Below are 23994 nucleotides of genomic sequence, written 5' to 3' on the forward strand. Positions count from 1 at the left end.
GGTTATTATCTATACAGAACTGTAAGTCCTGCAAGTGCACAGGAGAGATTTGGCTAACACAACCATTGGAACAGGCATTCCAAGCATTCAGGCCGTGGGAAGTACTAAACAGTGGAGGAAACTGGTGTGTTGTTTCTTTTAATTCCCTGGAAAAGCACTGAATTTAGCCTAAATTAATTCAGATTTTAATTCTTGTAAGATAAGAAAGTGACTGGTATGCATGTGTACTGACTCTTCTGTGTGACAGGAGAGAAGGAAAAGGAAGACAAGAAGTCTGAAAAGGAAGAACCTAATTCTGAGTCAGATTCAGAGGAGGAAGAAACATCCAAGAAGCCCAGATACAGACACAGACTGCTGAGGCAGAAGCTCACTGTGAGTGATGGGGAGTCTGGAGAAGAAAAGAAGGTGGTGAAACCAAAAGACAAAAAAGAAGGGGGGAAGCGCAGAAATAGAAGGAAAGGTACATAATCCACATCTTTTTTTTTGGTCATAAAAAATGCTTGCTTCTGTAAAATAGATACAAAGCTTGTCAAAATGGAGATCCTAACCTTTGTGATATTAAAATCCCTATCTAAATTTCCTTGTGTATGAAATCTAGCATTCCCTTATCTTTGTTTGATAAACAGTTTTATTTGAAATGTCAAATACAAGTGCAGCTCTCTCCACTTGCTGTATCCTCTGAATTGGATTAATCCTGTGGAACCTTAGAATATCCATGCTAAACAGCAGAGGCAAGGATGTCTGAATTTGGGAAAATCAGCCTTGTCCTTGATGTAATTTCTCTCTTGGAGTGGCAGTAGTGCCTGAGGAGTGTGTCCATGCTGGAACTGCAGTGCAGCAGGCTGGAGCTGAGCACCAGATGGCACTGTGAAATGAGCCTGGGCTGGCCCTTCATTGTTGCAGGCAGGAACAAAGAACCTCTGGGTGTTTCCTGGCCAGGCAAGGGGCACTGGATTCCCTGATCTGTGTTGCACTAATGCCAGCCAGCTTTTGAGGTCTTCCACAGAATAAAAGATGCAATGTGGTTTGTTTAGCATTTTCCTCCATGAAAACCCTCATTTTTATCTGTTTGCATGTTCATGTTTTTCCTCCCTTAGAGCATTAAAACTCTACCTACAGCATTTCATGCAGGAAGAATAACTGTAAACTACCTATGAATTACTGTGCAAGTAAGAGGCAGCTTAGTTAGGGCTCTTCAGTGCAAACCTTTGAAGTTGACTGCCCTCAAACACAGCAATATATTTGATTTCAGTTTGCCCTTTTTAGCCCTGTGTCATTAATGTTACCATTCCCCATGTATGTAGAACAACTCACGTTTTAAGCCTTGTCATTGATAGAACAATTAAACTTTGCACTGTGTTTGAGGTCAGGCTGAAATTCAAGGTGTTAAATACCATACTGGTGTCTTCATTAGCTAAAAATGCCAGGGATGGCTCTCAAAGTGGCTGGGAGAGTCTTGCTTATGCTGCTCTTTTAGGTGTATTTTTAATTGCTTTTTGAGGCTCTACCTGAAGAAATGCAAAGCCATAGATGTAGTGATGCAGTTTGTATTTTGTGTGTAAATAAGAGCTCTTTTCTCAAAGTATGGTTATAAAATGACATGTAAAACATTTGAAGTAAAAACTTCTGTTTAAAAATCACCTTTGGTTTTCTGAAGTTCCATACTGTTCCTCACAGTTCTTCATCATTTAATGCTCTCTTCCATTTGCCCCTAAAATAAATCTAGATGTTCATGCATAAGGATCTCAAGGCTTGTGGCACAATAAGCCACACACCAGGACTCAGCTGGTGCTTAAATTTTAAACTTCTAAATTTTAACCTTTTAAATTTTAGATTTGAACCTTTTCTTCTCTGTGCCCCTTTTATCTTTTAAATGTGGGTCCCATATTGTCTGGCGTGAACCCTGGCAGTGTTTGTTCTCTGAAGCAGTTTGTTGTGCAATGAGGAGCTGCTGGCTTTGCAGTGAACTCACCATGAAATAAATGCTGCTTTCTTTTCCAGTGAGCAGTGATGACTCCAATGACTCTGAGTTCCACGAGTCTGCAGTGAGTGAGGAGGTCAGTGAGTCTGAGGATGACCAAAGGCCTAGGACAAGGTATGAACAAAACTGAGCTGTGCTTACCCTGTTTTGTTTTGGGTTTTAGTAGTACAGTTTGTGCAGGGAGATGGTAAAAATTAAAACACTTTGGAACAGTTCTTAAAACCCTTCATGATGTCTGCCTGTGGGAATTACAGAATATTAATTTATTTTGCAGCAAATGTGAGAGTTTTGAATTTGTACCACAGTAGGGGATACACAACAATTTGATGAGCCAGTACAAAAAAAAATCGACAAAAAATGGACATTTTAATGCTAAATACATCACTGTCAGCTGGTGGATTGCAGTATAAAACTAATGTTTTATAGTTCTGAGATTCTGGTGGGTTTTCTCATTGCTCTGTGTATCCAGTGGGCTGAGCAGGAAAGAATTTAGAAGTCAGCCCTAACTGCACAAAAGGAGTGCATATCTTATTAATTAATTACTACTCCTCCTTTACCATTGTTTTTCAGTGAGGCAGAGGATTATTATGGTTAATCAGTAATATTACCTTTTTGCTTTTTAAATAGATCTGCCAAAAAAGCTGAGGCAGAGGAAAACCAGCGCAGCTACAAACAGAAAAAGAAACGAAGGAGGATAAAGGTTCAGGAGGATTCATCCAGTGAAAATGAGAATAAGGTGCTGTGTCATGTCTTGAAGTAATAAATAGGGAGTTCCTGTCTCTTCTGCCAGCTGCTCAGGGTATCTCAAACACCTCTGCACAAAATACAGTAAAAAATTAAAGCTAAAAAATTAAAGCTGTTCTCAGTGTCAGTTCAGGCTAAAATTTGTAAAATGCCACTGTTGTGGAGGTAAAACATTATGTTTGAAGTAAAACTTTTCCTATTTGGATCTTGATAAAAATGCATGATATTGAAGCAAATGGAATTTTTAATCTGAATGTAGATGAGACAAATTGCAGATTAAGGCTTTGGTCGTGTTGGGGTTTCTTTTCCTGTGTGGTGTAAGTGGGGGCTGATCTGATTTAGCTCCAGTATAACATGAAAAAAAGTGCATTATTAATGATAAGTAGCTACTATCAAATGATAACAGTGCCCTCAGTGCTGTCTTTGCACAGCTGGGCTTATCTTTAATATGTCAGAATACATTACAGTTAAGGTGGCATTTCTTTTGTCAGACTTTTAAAAAAGGCATTTTTTTCTTATTAGCTGAACTTCACCTGTGTGTGTAAGAATTTCTGGGAGCTTGTCTAAGAAAGAAGGGTTTCATGATCTGTGCCATAGTTTTCTTACTAATGTGTATTTCACTTAATTTCTAATAGAGTAACTCTGAGAATGAGGACAATGATGACTCCAAATCTCCTGGAAAAGGCAGGAAGAAGATCAGGAAAATTATTAAAGATGATAAGCTTAGAACAGAAACACAAAATGCACTTAAAGAAGAAGAAGAAAGAAGAAAACGTATAGCAGAGAGAGAACGGGAGAGAGAGAAATTGAGAGAGGTATGGTCTGCTTTCTGTGTAAATTTCTGTGCACTTGAATTCCTGATGATGTTTAAGATGGTAAATTTCAACCTCAGTGTAATTCAGTAAGTGATTTTTGAAAACCACTTACATGCAGTCTTACAAGCCCCAGGTTTTCTCTGCAGTTCCTGCAGGCTGACCTTGGTAAGTTTTATTTGACTGCTGTGACCTTAGAAAGTTGTTTCAGCTCCCTGCTGCTTCACTTCAGTGCCAGAGTAAGTTGTGATGCAGTAAAGAATTGAAGTTTCTCTTCAGTAAATAAATAATTACTCCAGTTCTGGTAAATCTGAAGTGTCTCAAGTGCTGGGTGTTACTCCTGTGAGAATATTGCTCTGATGCTCTGTTTCTGTTTGCAGGTGATAGAGATTGAGGATGCCTCACCTCTGAAGTGTCCCATCACAACCAAGCTGGTTTTAGATGAAGATGAAGAAACCAAAGAACCTTTAGTGCAGGTCCACAGGAGTATAGTGACCAGACTGAAACCACACCAAGTAGATGGTAAGGAAAGAGTTTAAAGGAAAAAAAGAATTTTTTTTCTCTCCAGGGGCACAGTACCTTATGCAGACTGAATTAGAATAATAAAACCTCCTTCACTGGCAAAACCAGAATGTGTCTTCTCATCTCCCTGTCCTCAAGATGAGGCAATGTGCATCCTCACAGGAACATTTTCCAACCCAGTAGCCACATCTTCAATGAAGCTGTGAATATAATCAAGTTCAAGACAAAGATCATCCCACGTACACCCCACTGGACTGAAGCGAATCCATAATTATCCTGACAGCTGCTTTCCTAGGAGTTATCATGATCTCTGTGATCACAGCTGTCTCTTATTGGGTGAACTTTAATAAAATGAATGTTTAATCAGCAAACTTTCAATCATCTTCTTCAGGTGTTCAGTTCATGTGGGATTGCTGCTGTGAATCTGTGAAAAAAACCAAGACATCTCCTGGCTCTGGCTGCATTCTTGCTCACTGTATGGGCCTGGGAAAAACATTACAGGTAAGAAACAAAATTTATTTCCAAGTGCTGTGTAGTTCTCGTGCAGTTCAGAACAAGAAAATAAATACAGCTGGCAGGAGAGAGGCTCCTGTTTCTAAGACTGTGGAATAATCTTGAGTATGTTTTTTCTGTCCTCATTCATTTTTTAACCTGAAATGATTTATTTTCTTGACTGTTTTAAAGTTAATTTGCTGCTGCTGAAGTACAAGTTTATCAGATTTGGTTGTTTTTTATTTTTAATGCCAGACCTTGTGTGTAAGGTCAGATGCTGGTGGGTTTGTGGGGTTTTTTTGAGAGCTGAGGATGATCAGAGAACTGAGGTCACTCATGGTATGAACAGTTCAGGCAAACCCAGGCTGAGCTGTGGTTGGGGCTGGTGCACAGCAGGATTTTATCTCCAGCTCCAGCATATCTGAAAACTTGCTTTGCTTAGGGAAATGGGGGTGGCAGACACAGTATTTTGACAGTCTACAATTCTGCAGATCATTTCAAAAATCACCTTTGAAAGGTGTATTTTTACAGACTTGATCCTCCTTAGCTGGTGTGGTTCTTGAGGAGTTAATCACACCTTTTAGTGGAGATTTGCAATGCTTTGCAGAACTGTTGTGTAGGGGGCTTTTTCCACCTACACTTTACCCACCATGTAGTCTGATGAAATACTTACAGCAGAAGGTGTTTTTATAGTGATCCAGATGTGTTCATGACAGTAATTTTGGCTGTAACTTCTTGATAATCAAAGAAAGCCATAGTTAGAAACATATATCAGTATAAATGACTTGGAAGGCTGGTGTGTGAAGCTGAGGTGGTTGTTTTTTCCATCTGTGTCCATCTGCCAGTCACTGCTGTGCTCTGTGATTGTTGCCATTTGTTGTTTAGCTCTTGAAAGAGCTGAGCCAGCCATGAGTTCTGGCAGACTTTGCCAGCTGCAGGGCAGGATGTCAGCAGAGGTCAGGGAAATCAGGGAACTGGGGACTTGCTGGCCAGGACTGTGGCCATGAGACTTCCTGGGTAGTTTTCTTACACAGAACCCCCAGTAAAGCCTTTTGTTTTAAAATCACCTTGCTGCCCAGTGTTCCAAGCACAGCCATGCAGTTTACAATCCCTCTCTCAAATCAGAGCTGCCAGACACCAGGATTTGATGCAGAAAGAACTTGTGCTGCTGTACATCCAAAGTGCAGAGGGAGAGCTGGAGCTGCCATGGCATCACTGACTCTCTCCTCCAGTCCTGTTTTGTTTGCTGCTGCTCAAAACAGGCAGCCCAGCAGAAGCACTGAGTGACACCACAAGGTTTTGGGGTTTTCCCAGCCTCAAGGAGGTTTTGTCATCCTCAACACACAGCCAGGCTGGCTGCAGGGTGAATCCTTGAAAAACACTGCCATAGCCTGCTGCAGAGCTCTGCTGAGAGGATTTCCCTTGAATTACCTTAAAAAAAGTGTGAGAAACTGCTTTAAGACTGAAGTTCACTTCAGTTGAAGAAACGTAACTGTGAATTTATTTTGTGTTTGGGATGAATGTTGGGAGGAAGCTTAAAAACGACCTGATGGAAGTGTTTAATTTATGAAAATGACTGGTGAAATGTAAAAGGAGGGTTCTCTATGAAATCATTCAGCAGTTCAGAAGTATCTCAGTATGTGAGGGATGTGTGCAGCCATGGAACGCAGAGTAAGGAGTATATGATCTCCAAATACACCTATATGAAAATTTAACTAGAAATTCTATTTGTTTAACCAAAAATATATGTAAACAAGGCTGTTGTTGGTAATTTAATTACATAGTTGAATAGATGGCGTTTATCTTTCTTTCCTGGTGTTTATTTGGTGTTCTGCCTGTTTTTTCTCTTGCAGGTAGTAAGTTTTCTCCACACAGTCTTGCTATGTGACAAACTGGATTTTCGGACAGGCCTGGTCGTGTGTCCACTCAACACTGCCTTGAACTGGCTGAATGAGTTTGAAAAATGGCAAGAAGGTCTAGAAGATGAGGAGAAACTAGAGGTAAGAGGCTTAAAAAGAGTTCTTCATTAAATAACTGGATGATTTGCAAAATTGAGAAGCTCCACCACTTAAAGGCTAAGAGATGTGCTTTAATTATGTGAAAAATCTCCTTGCATTAATACATCAGAAGTATTAAAAATTAGACCACTATTGAATATTTTAAGAGGAATTAAAGGAGTTTTTTCCTCTTTGAAGGTCTATGAGCTGGCAACTGTGAAGAGGCCTCAGGAGAGGAGCTACATGCTGCAGCACTGGCAGGATGAGGGAGGGGTGATGATCATTGGCTACGAGATGTATCGAAACCTGGCTCAAGGCAGGAATGTGAAGAGTAAAAAACTTAAAGAAATATTTAACAAAGCTTTAGTCGACCCAGGTAAGTGAAAATTGATACAGCTTGTATAGTTTGGACTTCAAGGTTTATGAAGATGAGCAAAGAAATAAATAGTGTTGGTAAGATTGATCAGATTTTCTTTGTGGGCTTTTGCTGAGTTACAGAAATTGTTCAGAATCTCCCCCATCTGCTTTTGTAAATAGATTCCTGTAACAGTCTTTTCTATTAAATCAAATGCAAGGAATATATTATAGAAACTTCTCCTGTGAAGTGTTTTTATTTGCTGGCTTTGCTTCCTTTGCAAAGTAATTGGAGGTGGTTGTTGAGGACCCAAGGCTGTTTTAATCTGCTAATTTGTTACAATCACAAGCTGTTTTGTCCTTGTTGGAAATTTACCACTAAGGGGGCAACTGCACATGAAAATAGTAGACAATGTACCTTAGAAGTGTGAAAAAACAAGTGTTAATGAAGTGCTAATTAAGGGAATGCAGATGAAGCAGTTAATTATTTTTTTCAGTCTTGGGAAACAGATGTCTGGTTGGAGCTGAGCTGAACTTAGCAAACTTATGTCAACATGTATGGAAGCACTTGAAAGTATTCCAAGTTGATGTAACTGATTTCTCAGCTGGTCCCCAAAAAGGACTAAAAAATTTAGGATTAGAAAGGTTCACCAAAATAGGAAATTTTCCCTACAAATTCTGAACTGGCAGCTGATAACTAAAAATATTTAGTGTTATGCAGAATGTCTTAAAAACTGGTTTAAAAGTTTGTATAACTTTGCTGTACTGTTGGTATTTCTACTTGAGAATGCAGGTGTGGAAGGCTGAGTGAGTGGAGCTGGGTGTTCCTGGGTTTTAATTCTCTGACTGGACTGTCATACAGTGCCTGTGGAGTCAGGGAAGCTCCAGTGCAGCAGCTGATGAACTATTTTAACTCTTTTTGTTGATATGTGTGTTCATTCCACACATATTTTTTAAGCAGTGGAGGAAATGCACTTCTTGCCAGTGGGTTTTTTGACTCCTCCTACCTAAGCTGTAGTTATTAAGAACAAAAAAAACCCCAACAACAAACCAAAAAAGAGGGGGGAGCCCTGTTCTGTCAGTGCTCTTTTGTATCTGATTTTCTCAGGATATTGCATTTATTGGGAATATTGTCAAGGAAGTGAAAGCTAAGGAGAAAAGCTGTGAATTGCTGTCTCAAAGTAGTGGTGACAGGACAGTAATTCTGTATTTAGTGCCTCTTGTTCTGGTGCAGTGATGAAATAAAATGTTATACAATAATTAATTTTTGTGGTTTTTTTTCCTGGTGGAAAATGTAAGGGAGGACAAACATAAGGGTTGTTACCATGTGTCTTTACAGCAGCATTGTCCCTTGATGGATTTGTGTTTGTGTAAGCCCAAAATGCTGCTCTGTGGGATGTTAGGAGGAGACAGTGAGTGGTGTAACCTTCCCTGTCCCATCCCATGGTTTTTGCATCCTGCTGTGCTCCTGTTCTCCTTCCAGAGCTCTTCAGCTGCTGGGACAGAGCAGGGTTTGGGCTTAGCTCATGGCTTTGTGTACTTTAATTGAGTTTGGAAGCTGCAGCACATTGACCCTCAGAGATTTTGGATAATTCCACATGAGCCTGGAGCCTCCTGTTCTCTTCTCTTCTCTTCTCTTCTCTTCTCTTCTCTTCTCTTCTCTTCTCTTCTCTTCTCTTCTCTTCTCTTCTCTTCTCTTCTCTTCTCTTCTCTTCTCTTCTCTTCTCTTCTCTTCTCTTCTCTTCTCTTCTCGGAGTGGTTGATAGAGTGCAATCAGACCATTGGGAAAGCCAACCTTGTAATTAACTCCTTAATTATTTTTGTGGACTCATGGAAACTTCAAGGTTGGAAAAGGTGGAGTGCAGACCCACCATGCCCACTAAACTGTGCCATGAGCTTCCATGTCTGCTCAGTTTTGAACACTTTAGGGATGATGACTCAATTTTTTGAACACTTTAGGGATGATGACTCCACCACCTCCCTGGGCAGTTCCTTCTATGCTTAACCACTCTTTCAGTGAAGAAATTTTCCCAGTATCCAGCCTGAACCTCTCCTGGCACAGCTTGAGGGCATTTCATGCTGCCTCATCCCTTTCTCTATTTTAACTAATTGCAGGAAGACAGAAGTGTCTGTGTGTTGTTACCCATTAATTTTTGGAGACATTTGGATTGGCTAAGTGTGCATTCCAAGATTCTCATTTGGTTCTTGCTCTCCTGGTGGTCAGCCTGGACAGTTGCAGAGAAAACCATGTGCTGGCTTCTGCTGGGACTGGAAACAGGGAAACCTTGGGCCTCTGGGAGCACTTCCCATTCAAAAAGCTGCAGATTTGGGATTTGAGTGCTGGTTTAATGAGATGTGTCTGCTGAATACTGCTGGGGTAGGATACTGTAGAGGAGAAGCTTGTGTTGCACTGTCAAGGGGAGCAGAGGGGGAAGGTTTAGCCAAAGTTTATGGGTGGAGAAGTGATTTCATTAGTTAACCAGCTCAGCTGTGTGGAAGAATGGCAGGATTTTATACACATGCAGGGTTTCCAGGCTGCCTTGTGCCACTGCTGAAGGGCTGTTGGTTTTGATCACTGCTGTGCTCTGCTTGAAGAACTTCAGTCACTTTATTTTTATTTTTTTTTAACTTGTTGCTACTAACAACAATTCTGGTACTGTTTAACTTGAAGACTTCTCTTCATTGGCAGTTGTATAAAGTTCTTGTAGACTTCAGAGGAGCAGGAGAACTGTGTGTATATATATCTGTATATATCTATTTTTTGTGTATTTCAATATGTTAACTTGTGCAGGTACAGTAAGAAGGGTGAGAAGAAGACTTTGAGGAAGGTTTGCATTTGTAGAGCTTTTTAGCCTAGGAGAAAAACAACTAAACTGACAAATTTTCTACCATTTAAGAGCTGGTTAATGAAAGGAGTGTTGTCACTTGGTTTTGACATGCTCAGGAGAAAGGAAAGGGCAGAATTTATTCAGATTTATAGCAAATTGGGTGTTACTGCCCAGTGTTTTAGCAGGAGAAAGGCTGTGGAGTTTTCCCCACTTCTGTCAGGTCTGCCCCTTTCTCATAACCCTAATCTCAGATGGAGAAAATGATCTGAATGATCCCCTGAGGTCCCTTTAAGCTTTACATTCCTTTTTTTGAGGAATGTTCTGTCCATAATGATTTGCATTTGTGTTTTGGAAGAACAAGGGAAAAACCCCCCAAATGGATGAAAATCCCTGCTGCTGAACTGTAGCCAAGATGTTGGTTCATGATATCAGTGCTGCATTGCTGCCAAACAAACCATGAATAATTGTACTCAGATAGGGTTTTTTCTTGTTTTTACTGTCATTCACTTACTCCAAACACAGGTTTTGAGGTGGTTTTTTAACTTAATTTCTTTAATTTCATGTGAATGAATCTCAGTTTTTAATGAAATGAGGACTAGAGAAAGGATCTGTCACTGCTGGAGAAGGTTAATTAAAATTAAAGGAAGGCTTTGTGTCTAGCCACTCAATGGTTTTCATTCTGTCAAAACTGGGAAGGTACAAAAGTTATTAAATTATATAGGGAAATGTTTCTGTGGCAGGTGGGAAATTCAGAAATACATTGGTTTGGACAAGCTTGAGTGCATTTGGAATTTGTATGTGGATTTTCATAATTGTCTTCTAGACTTGTTTCAAAAGTTTGGGGGTTGTTTTGTTTGGGTTTTGTGCTTGAAAAGAAATATCTTCTTGATTCCTTTCCCTTCACATGTAAGATTCAAATCACTTTTAAATCACCTTAAAATGGCATGATCAATGTGACTGTCACTGGTGTGTGTAGTCAGAGGTGTAATCAATTCTCTGCTGTGGATCAGTGCCCTAGAATTCATTTTATTCTTTAAAAGGCAGTTTGAATTTAGTCTGAGACATAATATTCTCAGTAAATTATAAAAGATTACGCTGTCCTTGCTGACAAATCCTCCTTTGCCTCTCAAATATTGGCCTTTTTAGTGCTGAATTGCTGAACCCAGCTGGTGGCTTTTCTCCAAGGTGCAGCAAATTGTCACGAGCTGCTCACTGAGGTCAGGTTTAGAGCTGGTAAAACATTTATTCTGAGTTACTACTTGGATCCTAGAATATCTTTTACTTCATTTTCAAGGAAAGAAATTCCAGAAATTGCCCTAAGTCTGAAAACAATTAAGAGTAAGTGTGTTCTGCCAAGTTGGGTATTATTTATCGTATTATTAGAGTTGCTTTGCATGCTGTGGGAATGTGTTGTGGTTTTGACATTCCTTGTGCAGCTCACTTAAACCAGACTGATATTTTATCTCCTGGAAGAAAGCTGAGGACATTCCTGAGGTGACTTTCAGCTGCAAGGTGGCAATTCACTTGTCTGTAATTCAGATCAAATCTGGTTGTGTTTTATATTATCTAAGACTTCTGATTGCACTCTGTTCCCCTAGTGTTATTCTTGCCTTAATGAAAGATTTCAGGTTACCTGATTTTTGGGTGTTTTGGGATTGCCCAAGTGTCAGTAGATGGCAGCCTAAAGCTGGAGAGAAGGAAGTTTTACTGAGTTTTGACAGGATGGGTGGAGGTGCAGCCATGCACAACCAGCAGCAGGAATAGACCATTTTATCAGGAATATGATGCAAAGCTGAGTTTATTCCTTGCCATGAAGACTTTATAAGCAACAGCCTTGATTTTACCAGAGTGGCCCCTCTGAATGCTTGTGCAAAAGGCTGAGTGTGAACCCAATCAGTGCTAAAAAATCTCACCATAAAACACACAAAAAAGTTTAAAAAAACCTCAAAGTAACATTGGTGTAGAACAAATTTTGGATGCTTTAGGCTGCCAGGTTCTTTGTGGCAATGAAATATTGTGGAGAGATTTAATATTGTTTCTTTCCAGGTCCTGACTTCGTGGTGTGTGATGAAGGACACATATTGAAAAATGAAGCATCTGCTGTCTCCAAGGCAATGAATTCTATTAAATCTAGGAGAAGAATAATTCTGACAGGAACACCACTGCAGAATAATCTTATAGAATGTGAGTAGTTGTCTTTTATTTCCTCCAGTACACTTCTGCCTGTCAGCCATGGAAGATATATTTAGTTTGATCGGAAGAAAAGGATTTGAAGCAGTGCAGCTGCCTGCTAAATTTCTCTGTATTTAGATGTGGCACAATTATTTTCTGTTTGCATTAATCTGTGCTTTGCATTTGGAACCACTCAAGTGTGGCTGTTTCTCCTAGATCACTGCATGGTTAACTTCATCAAGGAGAACTTGCTTGGCTCAATTAAGGAGTTCCGGAATCGGTTCATCAACCCCATCCAGAACGGGCAGTGTGCAGACTCCACCCCCGTGGATGTCAGGGTGATGAAGAAAAGGGCTCACATCCTCTATGAGATGCTGGCTGGCTGTGTTCAGGTGAGAACACTTTGTCCCTAACTCATCATTTCATTTCACTGCAGGGAAGGAGTTCTTTTGTCTCACTCTGATGACATCACCCAAAGGCCTGTAAACTTTTCTGCAAATGTCAGTGTATTCTAAAATACAAGTATTAGAGGATACAGCTATTTCCTGCTGGGAGACAAGAACATTTTTTTGGTAGAGTAGGACATTGGTTGCTCTGAAATACTCCATTTTAACTCCATATGCACATTCAAGAATTGCCCTAAAGTCTGCAGAGATAGTTGCTGGTGCATAGTTTGTCAGTTATTTCTGAACATGTATTTTTTCTGATCTGTGAGAATCAGAACAGAAAACAAGAGAGAATGAAAATTATTCAGGTTCAAAAGGGGGAAGAGCTTGTTACTTTATGGACCTTAGATAAAAAAAGCTTTGGATGGAGCCCACATGGATTTTCTCCAGCCCTGTGCAGAGCAGATCCTGTCCATAGAGAGCAGTTCTCTCTTGTGGTCATTGTGTGGGAAGACAGAATAGTGTCAGAGTCAAAAAAAAAACCAAAACAGAAGTAAAATCTGGTTTTAGGATTCTTTAAAAAAACCCCAAAAGCAGTTCCAGAGCAGCTCCTGGAGTTGCAGTGAACTTTGCATGGACTTGGAACTGGCCTTGGGCTTAGCAGGTCATACACTCTGTCCTGAGAAGCTCCTGAGTGGGGCAGGTGGGCTCCTGCTGCAGGGCCTGCAGTAAATTCTATTTCCTGGGCTGATTTTCCCCCTCTGGGGCTGAGAGCGCCAGGATCACCCTCACTGATCCACAGTGCTTTGTCCTTTGAGATGCCAGTGCTGGCTCTCAGGCGTCACTGCCATGTTTCTGTGCCTGAAGCAGTGTCTGTGCAATTGCAGAGGAAGGATTACACAGCACTAACCAAGTTCCTGCCCCCCAAATACGAGTACGTGCTCGAGGTGAGGATGACCCCCATCCAGTGCAAGCTGTACCAGTATTACCTGGACCATCTCACAGGTATGTCCTGCAGCTCCGATGCCATTTCATAATTTATAAATTAATAATTTTGCCACACTTGCTAGGTGAAAATCAACTTTCTGAACATTGTCCCATGCACTAAAGTGCTTGGACAACAAAAAAAATAAGCTGGGTTGTGGTTTTTTTGGTTGGTTGTTGTTTGGTATTTTTTGTATTAGAATACTGCAGTGTTACAGGTCATTAAAGGTAGCTCAGATTAGTTAGATTCATTGAGACCTAAATGCAAATGTTATTTTGTGTTTTCCACCCTGGGCTGCTTTTACAAAACCTAAATAGACAAGTCTGTCTTTTTAAGAGGATTTCACATTCCTGTACTGGGGAGCAATGTGCTTTTATGTAAAAAAATATAATCATGTTTCTCATTATTAAGAAAAAGGAGAAAATCTAATTTTGACAGCTTTAACTGGGAGAAAAAATGGCTGTGAGTGAGTAATTTGAGCCCTTTTACAAGAGATGTTGCAGTATGATGTGCAGCTGGAAAGAACACTCAGATCTGCTCTGCTGGGCTCTTCAAAGGGGAGCAGAGTGTGGCAAACTCACTTCAGGGCTCACTCTAAAACCTGAACTTTATTGTCAGGTGTAGGTGGTGGCAATGAAGGTGGAAGAGGCAAAGCTGGAGCTAAACTATTCCAGGATTTCCAGATGTTGAGCAGAATCTGGACTCACCCTTGGTGTTTGCAGCTGGACTATATTAGTAAAGAAAATAAGGTAAATTAGATATATCAAAATACTCTCACTTGAGAGCTTTCCAAATAAGCTCTGCCAAACTCTAGGTAAAGTTTCGTCAAATTAATGGAAATCTTTGTTGCTGTGGGGTCATTTTGCTGCTGGTTTTGTCATATATTTCTTGCTGGGTATGTTGTCATTCTTAAACCATTTTGCAAGGCCAGGCCTTTGTAGAACTTACCATTGTTTAAATGAAGAGCAAGCAGATGGTTAAAGGTTTAATAAAAGCTTCTGGGTGAGCATGGTTAATAATTTCTGTTTTTTCTCTTTTGAGGGCTATTTTGATGAAGACAGCATGGATGACTTCATAGCTTCAGATTCTGATGAAACTTCCATGAGCTTAAGTTCAGATGATTATGCAAAGTAATTGACCTTTTATTTAATTTCTTGGTGTTGCTTCCCTTATAGAACTGAAGTGGTTCCTATAAAGTGAATGTTCATTTTGTATTTTATGTGTCTGTTAGAATATGTTTTCTTTCAGTGGAATTTAAAAAAAATAATGGGGTGTATCATGTTGCTTTTTTAGGAAAAAAAAATCCAAGGGGAAAAAGGTGACAAAAGAATGTAGCTCGAGTGGCAGTGGCAGTGATAATGATGTTGAAGTCATTAAAGTCTGGAATTCAAGATCTCGTGGAGGTGGGGAAGGAAATATAGAAGATCTTACAAACAACCCAGCATCAACAAAGTCAGATGAAGGTGAGGATAACACAGAGTGCTGAAAATGTGAGGCACCTTCCTTTTGCAAAAGGCAATTTGAGAGGGCTGTCAGGAATTCTGCTGTGTGGCAGAATGGCAAATTCCTTAATTCACAGTTACAGCTCCTGCTACTTCTAATTTTGTATTTAACCTGGAAAAACAAGGGGCATCAAGTTACAACTTGGGGGTTTTGAGGCAGGGAAGCTGCACAGTGAATTTTTTAAATTTAGAAGTACAAAACTTTATAACCTGGAAGATTCATGGAAATATTAGGAAATATATCTGTTATAACTCAAATCTGGAATTTGAATTGGATGCTGAGCAAGCAGATCCGGTGCAGCAGAGCAGAGCACAAGACCTCTTCAAAGTTGTTATTCAAACTTCTTACAGCTCACACTTAATTTTTGTGTTTTTTTCCTGTAATAATCTAGCTTTTGTCTTGTATCTGGTATCACAGAGATAATTTTCTGATTCTGTTGTTTCATGTGTGTCTAATCGCTTTCCCTAAGTAATTTTAAATTTTTGGGAGAGGTCAGGTGTGAAATCTTTTTTTTGCCCCCATCCCAGTGGCAACATCTTGTAAATGGGTAAGGGGTGGAGGTATGTAAAACATTTACACACAGAGATTAAATGTGTTAAAGGAATTACATTATAAGCAGGCTGAGTTTCTCTCTCTGCATCCTTTAAATATTTAACTCTTGTAATTGCTTATAGTGCAAATGCTGTTTTTTCTTTGCCTCTTTGACTCTTTTCATACCAGTTAAGTCTGATAGTGAGGGAACAATTCTGTAGTTCAGAGCATTTAAATGAAGACCATGTTCTCATGTTTGATTTTTATTTCTTTTTGTTTGTTTGTTTGTTTTTTTTTTTAGGCAAAGCTACATCCTCTTCCAATCCTGGTAGCCCAGCTCCAGACTGGTACAAAGATTTTGTCACTGATGCAGATGCTGAGGTGTTGGAACATTCTGGGAAGATGGTGCTGCTCTTTGAAATCCTCCGAATGGCAGAGGAGCTGGGAGACAAAGTGTAAGTTCTGGACATGTCATGAGAGACTTCAGGAATATATTATATTATAGTCATATATATATAGAATATATTAGTGACAGTGTTCCCCATCCATCCACTCTTCATTCTGCTGTTTTCTGAAGCAGCCAAGCATTTTTGTCAGGATCTTCCCACACCTGCACGTGCCCCACTGAAGTCTTGCCCTGTTTGTCTCAAAGGTCGTGTCAGAGGGAGGAAGGAACAAAAGTGAAGCAGTGCAATATTTAAAACAAGTCCAGAGATCAATTCTGTGTTTCCCTCTTTCTTTTTTCAGCCTGGTGTTCAGCCAGTCCCTGATATCTCTGGATTTGATAGAAGATTTCCTGGAGCTGGCTAACAGGGAGAAATCTGACAGAGATCAGCCTCCTATCTACAAAGGTGAGTGTTTGCTTCAACAGCTGCAATGCTCAGAGCTCTTTCACAAGTCTGTGTTCAGGGCCCATGGAGTGTTTCCACCAGGATGTTGCATGCTCTGGGCTGCCCTGGGGCTGGCAGGGTTACTGGGCTCCCCTGCAGGAGCTCACTGCTGGCCCATTTGGGACTCTGATTTCACTCTCTGTCACCCTGGCTTCTTGCAGCCTAAGCAGATTTAATGTTCACATCTGAGAGAAGGCATTTTGTTAAATTTTGCACAAAAATGATGTTAAGTTCTGATGTGTGGCAAATCCTGATCCTTCCTCCTGGGAGAGAGAGAGTGAAGGGAAATGAGGCTGCTTTAAACCAGCGTGTAAAACGTGGAAAATGTGAATTTAGGCTTTGTGTGCACAGCAGCAGCTTGGCTTATGGATTTCACAGGGAGCAAGTATTGAATCAATTATTGTCCTAGTGATGCTCAGATGGCCTGGAATGCCTCACTAAGATGTTCCCACAACTCTTGAGGGTGCTGTTCCTCCTTACCCAGAGTTTTATTCCCAGGAGATGTGGATTAAAGAACTCCTTCAAGTCTGCCTTTCCTTTGCAGTCTCTTACCAGCTCTTCCATGTGTTTGCACTTGAGATAAGGGAAAAGTGGCTCAGTGGTGGTGACTGGAGATCTCCAGGATGTGTCTCTCTCAGATTTATTGTTCCTGCCTGTTGCCTCCTGTTCTGAATTTTGTCATCTCAGACATTACAGGGTGTCTTTTTGAGGAGTTGTGCCTTTATTCTGAGATTTTAAAGAGGTTGGGGTTTTCCATGTGTGGTAGCTCTGGCCAGTAAAATTAGGTCATGGCAAGGTTCACCTTTCCTGACAGAACCCACCAATCTGTCTCTCACCATCGTTTGAATTAAGCTTTGCTGCTCCCAGAACCATAGTTTTCTTTATGATTGATGGCTCAGGGTTATTTATTTTGTGTACAAATACCTTGATGGCCAGAGAAGATGGAAGACTACTGAGAGAAGAAAATCCTCCATCAGCTGGAGTTATTTTTCCCCCCATCTGACAGGAAGTTGCTGTAACTCACAGGGTAATTAAACCCAAAGATTTTGCTGGGTTTCGGTTCCAAAATGAGTTTGGCCCTTGAAATCTCCTTTGGAGCACTGACTTCTCAGTGCTGGTTGTGAGGGACACTGACACTGGTGCTGTAATGTGAACCTACCTGGATCCATTGGAAAAGTGCAATTAATGCTACAGCACCTGAAGATGAGATGTAACAACATCTTTGGGACTTCTGAAATTAGCTTTGGCTCCAAGTTAAGGCATAGCTCTGCAAGTTTATAAATACAGCTAGAAAGTGTGCAAAATAAGAGGACTTCCCCCCACCAAAAAAAGCTTAGATATTTTCAAATAATTAAATTTAAATTTGACCTCAGAACTATTTTTTTTTTTATTATAAATTTCTGTCTTTAAATTCCAGTTGGTTACCCGTCTGGTTATGTACACCATCAGCATTTTCATAACTTGGCCGTTGCATTTGCAGGTGAAGGAAAATGGTTCAGAAATATTGATTATTATCGCTTGGATGGCTCAACCACAGCTCAGTCCAGGAAGAAATGGGCTGAGGAGTTTAATGATGAAACTAATGTGAGGTGAGCTCTCTCCTGAGATATGTGTGCTTTATTTTCCCCTTTTTCTTTCTTTTGTGCCCTAGTTATTATTACTTTTATCAGCTTCATGACCTCAGGACCAGGCAAATGGTGATCAGAACTCACAGGGAAAACCTGCAGGAATGTGTTACTGGCTTCAGATTAATCCCGTTTACTCAGCAGTGTTTCCTTTCTATTTTCATTGTCCTTTAGATTGTAACTAATCTAAATCAGAGACAGGGTTTTTACTGCAAGCACTTAAAGGATACAAGGGCTTAGGAAGGCTGTGCAGTCCCTGGGCCACTCAGGAGCAAATTAATTCTTTCAGCTGCCTCCAAAACTAGCTCCCAGCCCTCCACTGCTCCTCCAAAATGGGACTTGGAAGTCTGATTTAGATAGAAAGGTACAGGCTGGTATTTGAATTAAGGAGCTTCACCTTCCTAGATTTGTTTAAAAAATAAAGTATGTAATTATGGTACAGTCATTTATGATGTGAAGGAGAAAAAATTTAAATTAAGAAGTGAGCTAATCCAGTGTTAATACTTTTAAATAGTTTATTCTGTCAGGCGTCTGTCAAGAACTGCTTCCAAGGTGGACCAGAGTGAGATTTTTCTGAATCCCAAAAAACCCAGATATATCAAAGAGGCAGTGTCATTGGAGAGTTACCCTGAAAGTTTGCAGGCCAGGAAAGAGTTTCTATGGCATGGAATCTGCCTGTTTAAAATTATGGTTTAATTTGATATAGCTAATTTCATTAGAGCTTGAAAATGCAAACTCCAAAGATTTTTTTTCTTCCCCACCAGTTTTTCTTAACAGCTCATTTGCAAAAGGCCTTGATGTGTATTTTTGGGAGTGTATGTTTCACTAAAAGTGTTGTTCTTGTAAAATCTGCATCTGTTTTATGCTTAATACATTATTTTAATGAAGTTTTAGAGTTATTTCAGTGTATGAACAACAGCTATTTTCCAAAATACTGAAATTTTGCACCTCCTCTCTGTTGCAGAGGCCGCTTGTTCATCATATCCACCAAAGCAGGTTCCCTGGGAATAAACCTGGTGGCTGCTAACAGAGTCATCATCTTTGATGCCTCCTGGAACCCCTCCTATGACATCCAGAGCATCTTCAGGGTGTATCGCTTCGGGCAGAACAAGCCTGTGTTTGTGTACAGGTTTTTGGCTCAGGTGAGTGTCTGCCTGCACTCCTGTGCTCTTCCATCCTGCAGTCACATTTGGGAGCTGGCACCATGGGGACTGTGCCTGTCTGGGCTGGTGTTGGGGGCTGTGGTGACCCAGCTTGATCCAGCCATATTCCAGCTCTGATCTGAGCAGGGTTTGGCCACTGGAGCAGCTCATGAAGGGAGGAGTGGTCACATTAATAATAAATGTCACATTATTTCCTGTGATGCAGCTGCAGTTCTCTCCAGAGAGGGCAGGCACAACTTCCTAAGGATATTTCCTGAGAATCACAGTGAGGGACCTCAGAGAAAGAGAAAACAATTCTTATCTCTGTTCTCTGCTCCTGTTGTTTTGCACATGTGGAATGTGTTAGGAAAATTATTTACCTGAAGGGAGTTCTTAATTAAATTCTAGTGATGGTTGTTTATGTTAATTGGCCTGTCAGGTCCAAGCTGTGTTGTGTCTGTCAGAGACAGTCACAGGTTTTTCAGTAGTATTCTTTTAGTATCTCTTTAGTATTGTATATCTTTAATACAGTATAGTGTAATTTAATATAGTTTTAATCAAGAAATTGTTCAGCATCCTAAATCAGAGTCAAATGCCAATCATTCCCTGCACCAGGAGCTCCCTACATTCAGTCCCCCTTGTCTGACACTTCATTAACCCAAATTCTGGAATTGCAGCAGTGATTCACATGTCCAGACCCAGACCCAGAACAGGAGTCTCAGCCTTTTTAATTTGCACACCTCTAAAATCCCTGAATGGAGCAGTCCCTGCAGAGGATGGTGGTGTTGTTGTTAGGGAATAGCCCTGCTCAGGGCAGCTCCTTCTGCAGACGCTGATGGTCCAACTGCAATGAAACCACATGGATACAGGTGAATTTTTATAAAAAGGCATCCAGTCTCACTTGAAAACTCTTATCACACCCTGCAGATGTTTAAGATGGGTTAACTGGTGTGGACACTGATGTGTGCTTTATGTAAGGCCACTGTTTCTGTCAGGAAGTGCCTCTTCAGCTTCTGGTTGCTCAGGTGTGAGAGGAGCCTGGAGCCCTTTCCCAGGAGCACTTAACCCTTGATCCAGTCACTCTTTGCATCCCAGATCTGAAGCAGATCCTTGTCTGGGACATGTTACTGTCACAAATGGGGTTTTTCTTCAGGCTTCAGTTTGTTTTTGTAGTTTTCTCTGTGCACTTTTGAACTGTTGATACCCTTTCTAAATTATGCTGTTCAGAACAGGCTGTGCTGTTCTTGTCCTTCTCAGTCATCTTTTTTTTCAAAAATAAGTAATTTTCCTTTTTTTCATCAAAGATCTAATTTTTTTTTTTTTGTACACAGCTGTGGTGAATTAGGCTTGAGTGCCTCCCTTCCCCTCTCCCCTCCACCACAGTGATATGGTATCTGTTTTCCTTTTCACAGGCTGCTCAAAGCAGCAAAATAAGGTACATGCTGTGAAAATTGCCATTTTTTGGTTAAAATCCTACTTTGGGGAATTGAAGCAAAACTGAATCTCTTAAAAACACCACTAAAAGACCAGTTTTCTTCCTCTAGCCAACATCTAGATGACATCTGTCCCATGCTCAATTCCCGCTGTGCTGCTTCCAGCAGCTTTTTCCTTTTATTGCTCAGCAAACAAACGCCTTGAAAGTGGCAGAAACAAGGCAGGGAGAAGTGCTGGGTGGTTATTTGTCTCTTTTTACACCTGTGAGCATTGCTGTGGGTGAGCAGTGGCTGTGTGTGTGTTCAGGGAACCATGGAGGACAAGATCTACGACCGGCAGGTGACAAAGCAGTCGCTGTCCTTCAGGGTGGTGGACCAGCAGCAGGTGGAGAGGCACTTCACCATGAACGAGCTCACTGAGCTCTACACCTTCGAGCCAGACCTGCTGGATGACCCCAACTCCGAGAAGAAGAAGAAGAGGGACACCCCCATGCTGCCAAAAGTGAGTGGTGGCCATCAGCAGGAATTTTGTGCTGTAAAAATAACCTGGGTCTGTTTAAATGTGTTTGTAGTGTAGAGCAGTGCTGGTCACTTGGAGTGGGGGTGAAGAGCAGGAAACACAATAAAATCCAAAATACAACAAAACCTTAATGAGCTAGGTGAGAAGTTTCCAACCTCAGTGTAATTGGCACTATGAAAGATACTAATGAAAAGACCCAACTGTGCTGGGTGAGGAGTTCTCCTCAAACATAGTAATTAGTACTATGAGAGAAAGATACTCATTAAAAGACCCACCTTCTAAGTCACTTTTTCACACATTTGAATGAATAGAAGTTTTACTGCATGAAACTGTGGAAAACTCAAATTAGCATGTGAGTGGATGCTGGTGAGACCCAGCACAACCTCAGTTTGTGAGAACACATCTGTGAGGTGGCACTGAGGTAAGGTAACATCTTAATCCATGTTTTCCTTTGCCAGGACTTTCTCTTTTTAGTTCCCTGTTTAACTTCCTTTAGTAGAGATAAGGGAAGAGTTGCACTTAGATAAGAATAAACTTTAGAGGAAAGAATAACTGGTTCCATTATTATATTCTTTTTCTCCAAGTCAGTTTATATTTAAGATCAGGCTGTGGGTTTATGTTGCATTTAAAGTCTCTGTGGGCTGCTAAAGACTAATTAATCCTTCAGCTGTTGTGGAATTCTCTGCTTCTTGGCATTTGGAACACATCAGGGAGTGGCCAGTAGTTCATGAGCTGGTTAAATTTCTGTGGTTTGGTCACTGCAGTGTCTGGATATTATATAATTAGTAGTATCTTATCTTTTTTTACATTCTTAGTTAATTAATGCTTTGTGCATTTGTGCCTCCACAAACAGTGCCAATGCAGCCCATTTGCTGCTGCTTCTTATTTTAAAAAATGTAAAAATAACTCAAAAACTTGTGAAACAACTGAATCTGTTAACTTGAAACATTGATCAATCCAATGCAGTAATTACATTTTGAAGGTTTCTGGTTTTGCACTATTACAAAATAAATCAGTTAATGAATGTGTTTATAAACTCAAAACCATCACTCAGTATCAGGTTCCATATCAATGCCATCATCAGTGTAAGGTTTGTGCAAGTCAAGTTGAAGATGAGCTTTTAACCATTTCCTGCCTTATTTTTGTGTTGTCTCATGGATTTAGCAGATGGTGTTTTGTCCTTTTGAAGATGTGCATCTCAGTACCTGCTGTGTGCAAATTTCTAATTCCATTTGGTTTGATGGCTGAAAAGGTTGTAAATAATCAATTAAATCATCTGTGCAAGGTTCCTCAGCCATGAACTCAGTTAACTATTCCTTATTTCAGTGTGATTTTGGCAAAGCTGCATGATTCAGCTTGGTTATTAATCTCCTTAACAATTAATTTAATAACACACAGCATTTTCCTTAGGTTGATTAAAAAATGTCTTGATAGGAACACATTTTATTGTAACACATTTTATTGTTATATTGTTGTAACATCAAGTAATTACACAACATTTAGAGATAAGAATTCACTTTAAGATCCTCTCACAAGAGGGCAGGGTAAAAATGCCACTTTTTGTGCTTTTACGTTATTTTAGAGTGCAGGGGCAGAGCAGAGTCCTCAGAACAGGGGGACAAGGAGGTTTAAAAATGCACCTTTTAGAACTGCCCCTCTGGAGGGAAATGTGAACAGGAATGAGGGGAAATGTGTTCCACCTTTTCTCCAACCATCTGAGCACAAATGTGTGGAAAACCTGTGGGGATAATTGGTTTTCTTCTCAGAAACCTGCCTGGATCCAGGGCATCCACAGGGGAAGGGTTTTCAGGAATCCTTGAGCCAGGATTTATGTGGGATGAGGAGGAATGATGGAATAATTCAGAGCTGAGTGTTAGGGTTCTTCTGACTCCTTTTTTATTTCCTGGATGGAAGAAAAAAGCAAATATTTAATTCTTGTGTTTTAAATGGGATGGGAGAATTCATTCTGTATTGTTTTAAAAGTCAGCAAGTGAAGAAACAAATCCTGCTTGGTTTTAAACTAGATCCTGGAGAATTTTGGCTTTGAAACATCCAGCTTTGAGTCCAAAACCAGTTTTCTTGGAAAGTGCTGTTAAGGGGTGGGAGAGAAGGTATTGAATGCTTTTATTTTCTACAAAAATGACATTCGTTGTTTCCTGGAAGATTATCCAAGTTTCATGTCCAGTTTTAATTGGAGCAGCAGTTTTCTGCCCTCTGTGGTCTGACAAGACCTCGGGGTGTGGAGATTCTCAGGGAAGAAATGCTTGTGGTGCTACAGCCCCAGCTCCAGGGCTCTGCCCTCAGAAGCAGCTTCTGCAGATCCTTGGGGTTAGCAGAGTATTTGTAACACCAGTGTGGTTCCCATGAATTATTTACTCTTCACTTCCATTGTTTGGTTTCATTCATCCCCTCTCCCTGCCCAGCTGCAAAGGGCTGCTTGGGAATTTCAGTCCAGAAAAGGTGTCACGAGGCTGAATGATCACTTGGTCACCTTTGCTGGGTGTAAGTATGGAAATAAGGAAAGTGGAAATGGTAATTTCCAGAAGAGTTCAGTGCAGTCCATGAGCTGCACAAAGGCAGTGTTGGGCACTCTGTGTCCCTCAGAACTGGCCCTGGGCTCATTCCCCATCCCTCATTCAGGGAATTAGACTTGAAGGCACTTTTGTATTGATGTGAAATGAAAACGTGGCTCAGTTGAGGTCATGTAATGCAGACTGGAAGAGCAGATTCAAATCACAGTTCAGTGGATATGGATATCAGTGTTTTACTCTACCTCAGGACAGAGACATGTGGTTTGCTGTGGTTCCATACTCAGAGACAGCTTTGTGAATTTTGATCTCAGGGTTAGAAGAATTTGCTCTTCTTTTTTTTGGGTTTTTGGGGTTTTTTTGTGGGGTGTTTTTTTTTTTTAGCTTTAGTATTAAATACTCAGCTGGTTGAGAAAAACCTGTGAATTACAACATAACTTGCATTCCTTCATGGAAGATTTCCTTTCTAACACACTGATCTCTCTGTAGCATCTAATTTCCATCAGGATTTTAAAAAGACAAATGTCTCTTTTAAATTTTAAGCCCCTT

General features: G+C 40.5%; 1 protein-coding gene across 3 annotated transcripts in view; it reads left to right on the forward strand.

Moving 5' to 3' along the window:
* Positions 1-23994, forward strand: part of ATRX (ATRX chromatin remodeler) — a 64569-nt gene that overhangs the window by 35377 nt on the left and 5198 nt on the right. For all 3 annotated transcript variants that reach the window (XM_064427190.1, XM_064427192.1, XM_064427191.1), the window contains 19 exons: positions 248-460; positions 2002-2095; positions 2609-2717; positions 3361-3540; positions 3918-4059; positions 4451-4560; positions 6405-6551; positions 6747-6924; positions 11777-11914; positions 12119-12294; positions 13176-13293; positions 13892-14022; positions 14315-14403; positions 14567-14736; positions 15609-15762; positions 16055-16158; positions 17678-17786; positions 18787-18964; positions 20705-20899. In XM_064427190.1, coding sequence (XP_064283260.1) covers positions 248-460; positions 2002-2095; positions 2609-2717; positions 3361-3540; positions 3918-4059; positions 4451-4560; positions 6405-6551; positions 6747-6924; positions 11777-11914; positions 12119-12294; positions 13176-13293; positions 13892-14022; positions 14315-14403; positions 14567-14736; positions 15609-15762; positions 16055-16158; positions 17678-17786; positions 18787-18964; positions 20705-20899 — 2735 coding nt within the window. The remainder of the gene's footprint in view (positions 1-247; positions 461-2001; positions 2096-2608; positions 2718-3360; positions 3541-3917; positions 4060-4450; positions 4561-6404; positions 6552-6746; positions 6925-11776; positions 11915-12118; positions 12295-13175; positions 13294-13891; positions 14023-14314; positions 14404-14566; positions 14737-15608; positions 15763-16054; positions 16159-17677; positions 17787-18786; positions 18965-20704; positions 20900-23994) is intronic.

Source organism: Passer domesticus, chromosome 7 (assembly GCF_036417665.1).
Source record: "Passer domesticus isolate bPasDom1 chromosome 7, bPasDom1.hap1, whole genome shotgun sequence".
Taxonomy (NCBI): Eukaryota; Metazoa; Chordata; class Aves; order Passeriformes; family Passeridae; genus Passer; species Passer domesticus.